At 44.7% G+C, this 15,301-nt stretch overlaps 2 protein-coding genes across 4 annotated transcripts in view; one reads left to right on the top strand and one right to left on the bottom strand.

The window, feature by feature from the left end:
* Positions 1 to 11,634, bottom strand: part of WRNIP1 (WRN helicase interacting protein 1) — a 42,911-nt gene extending 31,277 nt beyond the window's left edge. Inside the window, exon 1 of one of the 2 annotated variants that reach the window (XM_075921355.1) lies at positions 10,626 to 11,634. In XM_075921355.1, the coding sequence (XP_075777470.1) occupies positions 10,626 to 11,234 (609 nt within the window). In that variant the 5' untranslated portion in view covers positions 11,235 to 11,634. The remainder of the gene's footprint in view (positions 1 to 10,625) is intronic. The other variant, XM_014569769.3, reaches the window with a different exon arrangement.
* MYLK4 (myosin light chain kinase family member 4) overlaps positions 1 to 15,301 on the top strand; it is a 134,343-nt gene that overhangs the window by 2,323 nt on the left and 116,719 nt on the right. Inside the window, exon 1 of one of the 2 annotated variants that reach the window (XM_075921354.1) lies at positions 2,364 to 3,241. The exons of the other annotated variant lie outside the window; for it this stretch is intronic. Coding sequence (XP_075777469.1) covers positions 3,231 to 3,241 — 11 coding nt within the window. The 5' untranslated portion in view covers positions 2,364 to 3,230. Of the gene's footprint in view, positions 1 to 2,363; positions 3,242 to 15,301 lie in introns of those variants that run through there. 2 annotated transcript variants of the gene reach the window in all.

Here is a 15,301-nt window from a genome sequence, read left to right as displayed (position 1 = left end):
TTTAATTGGACCAATTTCAGAACCTGAAGAAAAGCTCCAAGTAGTTTAAAACTTGCCTCTTTCACCAACAAAAGTTGATCCAATAAAAGGAATTACTCACCTACCTTGTCTTTTTAATGCCACTTTATAGGCAGACACACTAAATGTGTACATTTCAGAATTTGTTTTTCAAAACCACCCTCACTTCCTCAAGAAAGACAGGTATATCAGTGTGTCCCAAGCAGGGCAACAAACAGATGAGTGTTTTTTACCTGAGCTGCCTCCTCCTTCACTAATGCAGAAGGGGATAAGCCAAAAGATTGTCTTGAAGTTATATTCCAAGAGATCATTAGGGTAGCATGTGCAGTGAACCTGATCCTCTTTCGGGGAAAGAAGTGGAAACAGCGTTATCTACTAATCTAAGTGCAACCTATGGTGCCACCAAGAACCCGTTGCAGAGGAGGGAGGGCCTTCAGTGACAGTGCTCTCTTCCTTAAATGGCTCCTCTCCTTGACCCCAAGCTGGCTCTAAGTCTGACTGTTCCCCGGTAAGAGAGATTGAACTGAAGGGGAGAAAACACCTTTACTGGAGCAACTAGGTATCTTCTGCTTGCTCTAGTCAGTGTGCTCATGGTTTGGTTTCAGTGTGCCTTATGTTCTGAAGCCAATCCAGAGCCATCTCACTACAGAGTCCATACTTCTCCCCTTCAGTCCCACTGAGCTGGTTCACTGGGTGAGGGGCAGAATGAGGGGAGAAATATTAATTTCCCCTTTTAAGTGCTCTAGAAGACTATGCTGGAACACTAAAAACTGCATGTCCTGCTCTGCTCAAGAACGCACCACCAAAGCTGTTCTTCAGACCTACCTTCTGTCAGGAAGCAAAGACCTCTAAACAAAAAAGAAAAAAAGAGACAAACACAGATACACACACATTATCGCCTTAGAAATTAAGCTGCCAAAATAAAACTGAAGTTGGTGTGTCCCTACAAACTGGGAGGATTCAGAAAGTGTGGCAGAGCAGTACACCCACATGTTAAAATACTGCATGCACTGACACATTGACTCATCCAGTCTAAAGGCTGAACACAAAACTGATCTCCCATTTCCTTTGAAAGTAGCAGAAGGAATGGATGACTTGATAAGCTGGCTGTTCATTTTCCTGAATGTGTCCTTTAGCTTCATTCCGAGAAGTATGCCCCACAGCAAAGTTAGGCCCCGATTCAACACCTTAATGGTTCCACCCACACACTTAAGATTGACATATAGGAAACCCTTCCCATTTGTAGGGGATATGTTCTTGAGATCACCACGAATGGCGAAATCCATGAACACTGGGGAGGGGTGTTCCCAACACAAAACAACCACATTTTCCCACTCACTTCTCGTTTCTGGCAGTGACCACATACAATAATGATCAATTATGATTCTCATTTTATTCCTGTCTATGATTGTGTCTCACAATATCATATTCCCAGTGAAATTTCCTGATACTATAAAGCTATTATTAGAGCACACTAAAAAAGTATGTCGTGCTTGGGCTTATGCAGCACAATGCACCACAAATATACAAAACCATAGATACCAAAATTGCGAATGTTGAGGACATCCTGTATACTTAGTACCTTGCTAAATCCAGGCCTTGCAGAAGGGTGCAGGCAATTCATTCAGCATCCATAAATGCAGGTCAGATCTGATAGTTATTTGCATATTTTTTTAAAAAGCTTTTTTTTTTTTTTGGTATCGAAAAGGTTTGCAATTACTATATTTTCCTCTGAAGAAAATCTGAGCTGGGGTCTTTGAACAAACATGCGCCTACCCTCCTTCTCCTCTGTTATATAAAGTGTTTTGGATGTCCTGAAAAGGTATTCGGATAAAGAGAAACATTTTGGGGGAATAAACTTGAGAGTGAAAGAGTCACAGCTTTCAACTGAGAATGTGATAACTGTTTTCAAGCTGATGAATCTGCCCCCTACCCCTCCACCCTGCGTGCAAAAAAAAAAAAAAAAAGAGATCAGCGATCCTGCCATTAGGATGAGCACACTGCATTTCAAATTAATGCTCAAATCAATCATCATGTTTTTGGCTTCTTCTTTATTATTCTGTGTAATCAGTCCTGTAAAATTAAACTGCCCGTCATATAAAAATGTGGACTGTTTCCTTCTTTCCCTGTCAGTTTCCTATGAGTTCACTTCTTTTTCACTTAAGGGTACGTCTAAACTACATGCCTCCGTCTTGAAAAATCAAGAAAGGCTTCTTTGTCGGCGCGTTGCGTCCAGACTGCCCCGATCTGCCGACAAACAGCTGATCAGCAGAGCGGGGCAGCCATTTAAATTTAAATGAAGCCGCGATTATTTTAATCGCGGCTTCATTTCCCTCTGCCGATCTGGCTAATCTACATGCCTCCGTCGACGGAGGCATGTAGTCTAGACACACCCTTAAGTATTTTGATATAATGCCTATAAGCAGAGCTAACAACATACTTTACATTTTTTGTGGTATCTCAAGCTACAATGAAGCCAAGAGATATCACAGACAAGCTCAAGGAAACGTGCCAAACTTCTATGGCGCTGTCAACAAATTTAGCGATAGTGCATTCTGGGGATGAGATGAAATCTGAACACTCTTAAAATCCAATACAGTATAATGAGAAACAGCACCAGATAGAGTATGGATATCTGAAATGAAATTAAGTTTCTAGATTTTTACAAAAGAAGGAGGCTATATTGTTAGTGCTACACTGAAGCTTCTTTATTAGATGAATTTATTAGATGTATTTCCCATTAAAACACAACACAAATTGGAGGAGTCATTTAAGCAAAATAATAGCCTGCTTCTTCATACTGGCATAGTGTACAAGTTAGGAATGTCAAATAATGGTTAATTCAATAGTCGAGTAATCTCATGAAATGTTATCAGTTTGACTAGTCTATTGGCTGGGAGGGAGGGGGGGCAGCCACAGTATCATAGGTAGCAGCGCGGGTTCCAGGTGGGAGCTGGTGTCCCAGGGAAGCCAGTTTAAAAACCAGGTCCCCTCACTGACCAGCTGCCTGTCACCCTGAGCTGCTGCTTCTGAGAGAGTGGCAGCAGTCCCTGTCTGGTGGGGGTAGTCTGTGCTGCCAGATCTGACACAAGCCAGAACTGAGCTGGGCTGCCTGCTCAACATGCAGAGCTGAAACTGGGGTAGGTCCCGGACCCAGCATGAAACAGGACCGAGTTGGGCCATCTGCCCACCAGGCTCCTAATACAATTTAAATGCAGCACAGGTAGGTCCCGGAACCATCGTAAGTCAGGATTGAGCTAGGCTGCTGGCCAGCCTTCTAAAAAATTTACTAGCAGGGAGAGGGGGAGAGGGAAATGCATGTAGTCTATAGCATTAACCTATAAGCTTTTGCCTACCAGTTAATCGACTACACTGTTACATCCCTAGTACAAGTACTTCTTGTTTAGATAGTGTTCTTTGCTAATAATCAATATGAGCCCTGCTCTTATACCTATTTAATCCAATGGCATTTACTTAAATGGGAACAGAATGGGTCATATAGCCTGAAGTCTACAACGTTAGCACCAATGCTCAGCGAAGCGAGGGGTAGGACGGGGAGTGACTAATATCATAAAGCGAGACAGCCAACTGGGGTGAAGTAGTGTGATACTTATGTGAGCTGAATGTGCTCATTTCACAGCCTTGCTACAAATTCCTACCCTGCCAACAGTCCCAGAAACCAGCCAGGAGAGCAGTGACCTGTAATGGGTTAACAAAACTTGTGATCAGCCCCAGGCAACTATGAGTGTTAGCAGGTACTGAACTGGCCTTGTGGCAACCCATTCTGCCACTGGGGATACAAGGTCAAGTCAGCTTCAGACAGAAGGAAGCTGGCACGGCAGCAGATGTGCATGGCTTAATGGTGGCAATGGCTGTCGAGATAATAACGTTTTTTAAAATGATAACACTTATCTTTGGAGAGATTCTAGTATGCTTACTCACCCTGGGTGGTACCTGACTCCAAAAATAGCCTACTATGGACTATCTGAGGAGTAAGATATTGATCACTATAAAGAAGCCCCAGAATCTAGCAAATAGCACCTACAGAATGCAATTTAGAATGGGTGTAAAGAGGAGCAACGCCCTGGATTACACTTACTGAAAGCAGAGCTGTGTCTGCTTACACGAGGTTTGAACGTATCCCAATATATTCAAACTGCTTTACAAATACAGTGGGCCAATTCTGATCTCACTTTCACCTTTTTGGGGGGGAGGGAGGACAAAAATTAAACAAAACCAATAGAGCAACAAATCAGACTTAGTAATACCAACATGTATTGTAAAACTGAGGTCAGTTTCACCAAATTGTTTGTGTCCAGCTCCTGCCACCGCAAAAAAAAAAAAAAAGTTGAAACATTTTCTTTAAACATTTCTTTAAACGAAGCATTTTTGTTTTTTGTTTCCTAATGACATTATGTTTCAAAATGTCCTTCAATTTTATAAATTCAAAAATGGTAAAAATGTTCAAAATCTAAATGAAACATTTCATTTTAGATTTAGCACATTTCATTCAATCTCAAGTGCATTTTTTTCAACTTCTCAATTATCTAAAAATGTTGGTTTTGGTCTCACCTTAAATGTCGTCCCCCCCCACCTGGAAATACCAGCACATTGAAAAAATCCATTATTTGCACAACTCTGGTCATGATTTACACCTGTGCAAGACCAGAATCAAACCCATTGCATTTGCTTAATGACTTGTTTTTAATTTTAAACTCTGTACTGTTGTAGAACCCATCTTGATTCCTAATTAAGATCTGAACCATAGCTCACTAAAGTCTCTCTCACTGATTTCAATGGGCTTTAGCTCAGGCCCCCAAAGGATTAGGAGGTGACATAAAACATAATCAAATATTTAGATAGTTCAAATAACTCCACTGCTAATTAGAAGAAGAGAATCAGTTAAAGCACATTTTACACCCAAGAGACCAGAATCCCAATCTGCAATCATTTTGTGTCCTGTCCTGATGAAGTTTTGAATAAAGCAAATAGAAGTGAATGGTTAAAAATAGATAAAAATAAGCCCAATGAAATGTAATACAAATTGCAAGGACAGCTTGCTATGTTTTGATGTTACACTTTCCTATCAACACTATCCACATTAACCTAGTATAGGGTTGCATACACTAACCCAAGCAGCAGTGGCTAAATGCTTTGTGCCCTAAATTTTCTAAGCAACAATGTCCTAGATACCCAGTTACCTAATATGCAGGTTATCATCACTGTTAAAAAAAAACTGGGAATATTATCACATTGAAATACAAAACTGTACAGGATTTTGCAGTCCCAAAGCTTATCCTTAAGAACAAATTTATTCTGTGCTTGAGCTACTGGTGTGAACATCTCCTCCTCCCCCCCTCCGCCCGCTGTCTCTTTACTAAAATTGGGTGTCTCATGGCAGACAAGCAAAAATCTAAATCCCCACATTAAAGCGTCATAAATCATAGCACAGCATACTCAAATTGCAAACTTGGATTTAAGCAGCTGGGCCATTACAGACATTCATTTATTTTCTAAAAAATTTAACGGTCAGGAGCCACTGCTAGATAACCATGGCATTTCTTTGAAAGGCACTATCTACTTACATGCTCTGTCTGCCTTTTCTTTTTATGAGCAGGAAGGTTATTGGTATCTCTAAGAACATAAATTATTAGCATACTTATTGCTGCTATAAAATAAAATAAAAATAGGGTTACCAAGAGAGAATCTATTTGCTTTGTAAAAGAACAGAGCTTAAAAATCCATTACTTTAAAAAAAACAAACTAAGAAGGCAGGCTTTTAAAGAACACATTCTTTTTGGAAAACATGACAGACCTTTCAGTACCAGAGAAACTTAAAAACAATCCATCCTAATGATACATTAATTTGGTTCCATCAATTCTGACTCTGCCCCTCGAAAATGTAAATTCAAACAGGGATGAATGTCTCTCTCTTGCTCTCCACGTTCATACCCTCACTTCTGCTGACCATTGTCAGCAACAAATTCCCTGAACTGGGTCTGAACACTGTTTAACAAATTCAGGAATGTTATAGAAAATCTGAGACCAATGAGTGGGTGGGTATTTACTGTGCTTCTGAATAGGAATGTAAACTGGCATGACACCCATCTGCATTAAGGTGAGCCACTCTTTACATCCCTACTTCTGTGTACTCCCTTATTCTTGTTGTTTTGGAACACGGGTAGGGAACCTTTTTGGGTCAGTGGCCACTGACCCACAGAAAAATAAGTCGAGAGCCACACACAAGTGAGAAGCACCCTCGCTCACTGACATGGCTGATTGAGAAGAAGAAAGACACTCCCCACATTCCTTTTGCACAACAGGCTAGTAGATTTTGTGTGCTCTAGCCCTGTGGTGGGAGGCTGTCTCCCCAATGCTATGGAGGGAGCCCTGAACCTCAGGGGCCAGATCCGGGCAATCCAGGAGCCGAATCTGTACCCTGGGCCTGAGGTTCCCCACCCGTTTTAGAAGACAAGCAATGGAATAAGACTCTTTATGGAGTGTTTTTCATATACCTTAAGGTATGCTCATGTTATTCGTTGAATGACACCAATGGGGTTCATGTGGATTTTAATGTTGTGATTATTTAGCTGGTTTGGTAAGTCTGACATTTATTTTTCTTAGCAAGAAAGATATTGAAGCTTTTCTATGACTAGGAGATGGTAGAGCCCATTCTGAAGTTTACAGGGCCTATAAAAACTGGACTCCCTGAGACATGGGTAGACCAGTTGTTAATAGATCTTTCAACATATAAACACCCACTTGAGATGATTTTTCTGGCATCCAGGGTTTAGAACAGGGGTGAGGAACCTAAAGCCCGGGGTCCAGATTCAGCCCCCAGCCTGCCTGGATCTGGCCCAGGGCTCCCCCCTCCCAGTATCGGTGAGCCTACGCTGGTGCTCCAGCCTCCTTCACTCTTTCCTCATGGGGCTGGAGCACACAAAATCTACTAGGCTGGCCCCCCTAAGGCTCTGGTGTGCCAGGGGAATGTGAGAAGTGTCTTTCTCCTTTCCAGTCAAGGGCTGCTTCAGTGCAGGTTTTGTTTTTTTGTTTCTCACTTGTGTGCAGCTCCCAAATGACCCAAAAAAGATTCCCCACCCCTGGTTTAGAATAAAGAATTTATATATTTGAAGCTAAATTACATACGATCTCAGTTAACATTTCTCCACTGGAAAACAAGGCTACAATGGTAGAAAAAAATATAAAGGAAACACCAGAAAGATTCTCTGTACCAGAGGCAAGAGCAAATACCATAAAGCTTAGTGTAGTGTTTTGATTAAAGGCAATTTCCCCCCTCTTCCTAAAAACAATGAAATACAATGAAACTATACTGAAGTTTTAAATATCCCTAATACTGTATTATGTTTTCCTTTGACATTTAAAAATGGGAACTTTGAGATTTCTACAGTCTCTGTTCAACTCTTAAGACAATTCCGATATTCCCCACCGGATAATAAAGATTTTCAGGATTAGTAATGGGTCCTACACTTCATTTTTTACTTAACTAATTCTTTTTCAGATATGATTATGTAAATTTCAAACAGGACTGAAAAACCATAATAAGTTAATTTGAGAAAAATGGGGAATATTTTGTTCAGTAACAGAAAAAAGCTAACATCTTTCCTGAAGTTTCAAAGGACTCTCAAGCTAGAAGAAACATTGATATTGCTTTATGATGAACTTATTCTTTTGGTCTTTTCTGCTTCTGTACTCTTTCAGCCAAAAGAAAGCTAAGTCATCATCAGGGAAAAAAATCTTAAAATATATTGATTGTAAAATTCTGTTTTGCATGTTACTTAAATTAATAATAGCAAATGTTCCTCTGAAAAATAGGGAAATACAAGACTATCTGATTCTTTGCTGCAAAATACAGTTTTTTATTTACTGCTTTTAGGTTACAAATCAATATTTTAAATGACCAGTCCTTGCTTCCTCAAAAAGTCCTGAAGTTTACAAACCAGGAATTTAGGGAAGAACATTTAAAAGAAAATCCAGCAGTTTACATGGGAAGTGATAGAGGCATACCTTTAAGATTTTAGCAAAGAAGGGATCAAGATAAAGCTTTAGTCTACCAATATTTTGGAAATGGCATTAGATAGACTGGGATACTAGGACAACAGACAACTTTAGGGTAATGGGGATTTGTGTGGGTACAGAAAAATGTTGCAGCACTGCAGACATGTATTCACAGCCAAAAGCGTTTACAATCTAGGTAGCTTTTTGAACTGAATCATTCAGTGAATAGAAAGGATGGAAGAAGTGTGGAAGCAGGAATAAACAAGAGGCTTGAGAGACGAGAAAAAGCTGAAAGTTAACTTAGAAATAAATCATACCTATTTATAAATAGAGAAGGGCACGAACAAAATCAAAAGAAAACAATCACGCCTCCCAAAAAGCCCTTCTCCCCTCAAGATTCACACAGTGCATTTCAGGTCCCACTTTTAATAGAAACTTAATTATTATTCACAAAATAAGATGGCATTTATAAGATGTAAATTTTAATAAGGCATATTTTTTAACCATGGGAACAACTTACCAAAAATTATGGTGGAGTCTCGGGGTGAAAGTTATTACCAGAACACTGATGCACTTGGCAAGGTGTGGGGATGAGGAGCAGTGGCTGCTCTGAGCCCCTGGAAGAGACAGGGACTCAGGCAGAAGAAGAGAGGCTGGGCATCGTATTTCCTCTTCCCCCCTCCCCCGCCCCACCCAGTCACCCCTTCATGGCTACCGCTGCCATGGTAGCTAGGAGCCCAGGGGCTTCAGCAGTGATCTGAAGGGCCTGGGGCTCCTCTCCACTGTCGTGGCTTCTGCAGTAGTGGCAGTCGGGAACCCCAGGCACTTTTAAATTTCTGGGTCCCAGGGCAGTTGTCCCTTTTCCCCTCACCCTTAGGCTATGTCTACACTAGTGGCTTCTTGCGCAAGTATGGCCATTCTTGCGCAAGAAGCCACAGAGCATCCACACTGCCCACCCGCTCTTGCGCAAGGAAATTTACAGTACGGCGTGGTAAGAGAGGGCTTCTTGCACAAGAGCTATGGCTCTTTTTTAACAGGTGTAAGCTCTCTGGCGCAGGAGCTCTTGCGCAAGAGGGCAGTGTGGACACTTGGCAGGGGTTTCTTGCGCAAGAAAGCCCTATAGCTAAAATGGCCGTCAGAGCTTTATTGCGCAAGAGAGCGTCCCCACTGCCATGGATGCTCTTGCGCAAAAGCACAGCTTGCACATGGCAGTGTGGACGTGTTCTTGCGCAAGACTACTTGCACAAGAACCCCAGCCTTAGTGGTCCTGCCAGCAGGGTCCAGGAGCACTGCTGAACCTACTGGCAGGGCTGCCAAAGTGGGGCAGCAACATTAAAACAGTCATGGCAGTGCTTTGATGCTAGCCATGTAAGGGCTGGTACCAGTGTCCCATTCTTACCAGTACACCATACTAACCTCTGTGGATTCTCGATCACTGCCAATTTTAAACCTAAGACTTTTTTTTATGAAAGATAGTCTCTAGAAGTTATTTTGGGTCAGTTCTATGGCCTCTCTTATTCAGGGGGTCAGACTAGATTAGCAATGAGCAACCAGCATATCCCTGTGGCTCACTGCTTCCTGTAGCTCCCATTGGCCAAGAAACAGCGAACTGTGGCTGCTGGAGGCTGTGCCTGCAGATAGTCAATGTCAGCAAAATGCCTCTTGACCTACTATAACAGGGGTGAGGACCTTATTTTGGGTTGGGGGCCGCACACAAGTGAGAAGCAAAGAAAAAACAAAACAAAAAATGCTCAGATTGAGAAGGACAAAAACACTCCCCACATTCCTTTGGCACACCAGAGCTTGGAGGGGGGAGGCACTCAGGCTAGTAGATTTGTGTGCTCCAGCCCCGTGGGGGAATGGCGGGGGAACTGGAGCACCAGTGCAGGCTCTCCAATGCTGGAGGAAGGGGTGAGGCTCGGGGGCCAGATCCAGACAAGCCAGGGGGAACCGATCCTGTTGCAAGTTGGGGGTCACCTGTACAGAAACATTGTCAGATATCCTGCTTACTAAAGGGAAGGCTATGTCATTAACCTGGTAAGCACTGCCCCATGGCACTGAGACCTATAGAAATGCATAGGCCGACTAAAGTACTTGGAGAAGATGGACTGTAAAGAACAGCAGGCCTGTTTTAGCCTGGTCCATCCCAGGATATTAGACACACAAGGTGGGTGAGGCAAAATATTTTATTATACCAAATTCCCTGAAGGTAACACAGACTACTTTCAAAGCCCTGGAGACCTGAAAATGAGCACTGTGTGGCTCAAAAGCTTGACTCTCTCATCAACAGAAGTTGGTTCAACAAAACCTAGTGCCTCCCTCACTTTGCCTGTCTACTAGGATATTCATGGACCCACGTGCTGGGAAATTCAGAGCAGGAACAGAGAATGGATGGGGAAGCTGTGTTTGGGTACAACTCCTGCCTCCCCTCGCACTTTCCATGTTGGCCGGAATTTGCAAGGCCGGCGTCAACGTGCGGGTGGCACGGGTGGAAGCCGGGCAGAGCTCTGGACAGGAGATGGCCCCAGGAAAGGCGACACATTCAGGCCGGGGCTCCCTTTGGTCGCTCAAGCGGCCACGGCGCCACTCACCTTGCCGCAGCCAGGGGGCCCCCAGAGGATGAGCGAGGGGATTTCGTGAGCCTCCAGCAGGGACCGCAGGAGGGTCTGTTCTCCCAGCACCTGATCCTGCCCCACGTAGTCCCCCAAGGCGTCCGGCCGCAGCTTATCGGCCAGGGGCTTCCCCTCCAGCTTCTGGGCCACGGTCTCCCCGCGCAGGGCAGCCGCCTGGCTCTCGGGGCTGGCAGCCGGCCTGGGGCGGGCTGGGGCCGGGCTTGCCCCTTGCTCCTGGCCTCCGGCAGTGGCAACAGCAGCTCCTCCCTTGCGAGCCCCCGCTGCCCTGCCCGGAGTCCCCAGGGAGGCTGCGGCCGCCCGGCCCTTGTGGAACAAGGGGAACATGGGGGCGCCAGCGGGGCCACTGCCCCCCTTCGGCTCCTCCTCCTCGCTGCTGCTGCTGCTGCTGCCGCCGCCCCCCAAGGGCCCGGAGAGCCGCATTTTCTTGCTGGAGGGCTCCGGTTCGCCGCCCCTCCCCACCTCCTGCAAGCACCCGTCCAGGTGCGCGTTGATGTGCGTGGCGGGCAGCTCGCACAGGCACACGGGGCAGCTCACTAGCGGCGCGTCCTGCGCCCCGCTCCCCTCCATGCCCCCTGCGGCTCCCCGCCTGGGCCGGAGCAGCTGGGGCTGCCGCTGCTAATTGCTCCCCTCCCCAGCGCTCAGAGCCGCAGGGCAGGCCGAGTCCTAAGGGCCACAGCCCACGCAGGCGGGAAAGGAAAATGACCGGCCCGCGTCTGTCTCTTCCTTCTCTAGACGGCGCCCGCAGCGTGTAGCCTTTCGGGAGGTGTAGTCCTGCTGCTGTGCGGGGGAAGGCGGGTTAGCGTCGCTTCCTGCTCTAGAGAGACACGGAGAGCTGTAGCCCTTTCCCCCGGGTGTATTCAGACCTACGGAGAGGGAGGCCTCTTCTCTGCAGAGGCCCTGGAACAATTCTATGGGAGAGGGGTGTTGAGAGCCACTGAACCACACTGTAAACCCTGTGGATGAGAGAAACCGGTTGAAGCCGGAGGTGTAGCGGCACCCGGCGTTAGCCCTAGTTCCAGCACCTGTGGTTCTCTGGTGTCCCTTTGCCCTCAGACCAGTTTCAATTTGCTGAAAGAGACAGACCAGTTTTCAGCTGCACGTAGCTTTTCAAGGCTGGCACTCTGGGGCTGGGAAAGGAGCATAACTCATGTGCGGCTTCTCCCAAAGGAGTATGGCTCAGTAAAATGGGGGGGGGGGGGGGTTGCTGAGATTTAAGAATTGCTGGATTACATCTGGGGGGGAAAAAGTGTTATTTGAATGTATTCACACATTTTTATTCCAGTTTATTTTGTTTGGAGTTTCTACTGGTGCCTGTCGTTGGTGCTACTCAATAGTGTTTTGAAAAAATTTGGAAGCAGAATCTTTTAAAAGTTCTTATTTGTTCCTTTTTTGAAGCATTCACTCTTTTAAATTGTTGCATACTGTGAAATATTTCTGGCAATAACTTGTCTCAGATTGAGGCCCTAATTTGCTCAAGTGCACATTCTTAACTTTGAATGTGATGCAAGTGGCCCCACTTTTCTTTTATCATTTATTTTTGTCTTTACTCTTTCCTTTCCTGTATTATGCCTGCTATTCTGAGTAATAACCATTGTTACCGTAAAGGAACCAATATAACTCACCGTCATACCTTAACTTCAAACAATAAAAAGTCATGAACTTTAATAAACATTTCTGAGATGTGTACTATCACTATTGAAATTCACCCCGGCAATACTTCAGACATTTTTTAAATAAATCCTGACTCCTTCATGCAAATTGTGAACTGTAACACCACAGAGTTTCTTTGATTTCACATGGGTGTAGCCTTGAGAAACACTGACTATGTCTACCCTGCCACCCTAGTTCGAACTAGGGTAGCTAATGTAGGCATTCGAAGTTGCAAATGAAGCCCGGGATTTAAATATCCTGGGCTTCATTTGCATCTTGCCGGGCGCCGCCATTTTTAAATCCCCCTTAGTGCGGACTCCGTGCCGGTGGCTACACGTGGCACGGAGTAGGTAGTTCGAATTAGGCTCTCTAACTCGAACTACCGTTACTCCTCGTGGAACGTATAGCTGCATATAGCCATGGGCACAGAGTCCGCACTAAGGGGGATTTAAAAATGGCGGTGCCCGGCAAAATGCAAATGAAGCCCGGGATATTTAAATCCCAGGCTTCATTTGCAACTTCGAATGCCTACATTAGCCACCCTAGTTCAAACTAGGGTGGCAGTGTAGATATACCCTCAGAGTGGGCCATGGCCACACTCTGAGAAAGCTGCTAGTGGGCCTCTCTAGTTCATTTACTTAGGTGGCACTGCAGCCAAGAGGAGACTCAGGAAGCAGTGCCCTGGCCCTTGCTGCTTGGCTGCAAACACTGAAACACAGCCTATGCTCCATGTGAGGCTCCATGGCAGTGGAACTGTTAAGTGAACAATCCAAACAGGCCTGTTAGCAGCTCTCTCAGAGTGGGGCTACAGCCTACTTTGAGAAACACTGGTGTAAGTGAAATCAGAATTGGGCCCCAGGGATTTGTTTTGTTAGATTCACAGTCTATCAAAACACTTGGAAAGATATTTTTTTTTCTGAGAGGAGTCAGTTGTTAGTTTTTTAAATTAATGTTGTTAATTATTTGGGTATTTTTTAAAAAAGTCTTCCTGATACCCTACATTGTACAAAACATAACATGGTTTTTACTAGACAGGAAAGTATAATAACTAGTTCAGTTGGCACCATAGTTCATTAGCTAAAGTTGACCCAGTGGTAAATCTTTCATTTGTTATTTTTTCCTCCTAATACACATTAGCTACGTCTAGACTGGCATGATTTTCCGCAAATGCTTTTAACAGAAAAGTTTTTTCGTTAAAAGCATTTGCGGAAAAGAGCGTCTAGATTGGCACGGACGCTTTTCCGCAAAAGCACTTTTTGCGGAAAAGCGCCCGTGCCAATCTAGATGCAGTTTTGCGCAAGAAAGCCCCGATCGCCATTTTCGCCATCGGGGCTTTTTTCTGCAAAATAGTTTTCAGCTGTCTACACTGGCCCTTTTGTGCAAAAGCATTTCCGGAAAAGGGCTTTTGCCCGAACAGGAATGTCACAGCATTTGCGCAAGAAGCACTGATTTCGGACAGTATAACGTCGGTGCTTTTGCGCAAAATCAAGCGGCCAGTGTAGACAGCTGGCAAGTTTTTCTGCAAAAGCACCTGCTTTTGCGGAAAAACTTGCCAGGCTAGACGCAGCCAATTAGTTTTAAATATTAATTCATATAACTGTTCCTATCTTTCCAGGTCATACTCATGTTAAGATGAGACTGAGATGTAAACAAATCTGGCTACTGTGTAATAGTAACTGGTTTTTTACTTAAATCTTGAAAGTATCTGGCAAAATACTGGTATGTAGAAAAGGTAACTGCTGAAGTTGCTGTTACAATTTGTGATGAAGGCTTATAGATTATCATTAATACTGTGCCCAAAAGTTTCCATATCACTTTATGGAATATGCAGTACAGCAAGTCTTCAATGAAGAGCTGTTTTAGGTCCATCTTTTCCCTAACGCAGCCCAGACCAGAGTTACAATGTAGAATTAGGACAGATGAATCCTGTTTCTGTTGTAAGAGATTGCTCTAGGCCCAGTCTCAGAGGTTTCTGCTTCCCCAGATTACTAAAGAGTATGGGGGTACTCTGCTGTCTATCTTATCAGTGTTGTAGTAGAGGTTGCTGCTATTGAATTCCATAATTGTTTGAACCCTGGAAGCCTTCCCTTGTTTATCATGTTGTTTCAGGGAGGTGTTAAGATAATAAAGGAAAGGAGTGAAGTAATATGTTAGCAATGCCCCTCCCCCTTTTCTTTCGTTTCCTGCCCTCTAAATCACAGCCCTGAATAGGACCCTATCGAATTCACAGCTGTGAAAAATGTGTCACAGAACATGAAATCTGGTCTCTTCCCATCCACATGAAATCTGTGTGATTTCACGGGGGAGATCAGAATTTCTCAAATTGGGGATCTTGACCCAAAAGGCAGTTGCAGGGGGATCAGAAGGTTAGTTTAGAAGGGTTACAGTATTGCCACCCTTACTTTTGTGCTGTCTTCAGAGCTGGGCGTCTGGAGAGCAGCAGCTATTGATCAGATACCTAGCTGTGAAGGCAGCACCCTGTCAGCAGCTGCACAGAAGTAAGGGTGGCAATGCCATTCCATGCCACCCTTACTTTTGCACTGCTGTCTTCTGACCTTGGTGACTGGAGAATGGCAGCTGCTGACAGAGGCTGTGTCTAGACCAGCCAGGAGACCCAGGAGATCAGGTGGAGACCCATTCTAACAATTCAGGAAGACTTGGTGATCCAAGGCAATGCAAAAATGGGGGGGAGAAGGGAGGGCAGAGCCACTTGGCAACCCTTTTGAAATGTAATGGTGACCCATATTTGGGTCCCGACCCATAGGTTGGGAAAAACTCTGCAGTCTAGACGTACCCTGAGAGTCCAACTCTGCAGCACAGAAGTAAGCATGGCAATACCAAACTAGGCCATCCTTCCTTCTGTGCTGCTGCTGGTGGCAGCTTTGCCTTCAGAGCTGTGTTCCTTCCCAGCAGCCACTGCTCCCCTGCTGTCTAGCTTTGGTAGCAGCACTGCCACCACCAGCAGCACAAAACTAAGGGTAGTA

This window comes from Pelodiscus sinensis, chromosome 2 (assembly GCF_049634645.1).
Source record: "Pelodiscus sinensis isolate JC-2024 chromosome 2, ASM4963464v1, whole genome shotgun sequence".
In the NCBI taxonomy this organism is placed as follows: domain Eukaryota; kingdom Metazoa; phylum Chordata; order Testudines; family Trionychidae; genus Pelodiscus; species Pelodiscus sinensis.
Note: the sequence above shows the minus strand (reverse complement) of the source record. Positions and strands in the feature narration are given on the sequence as shown.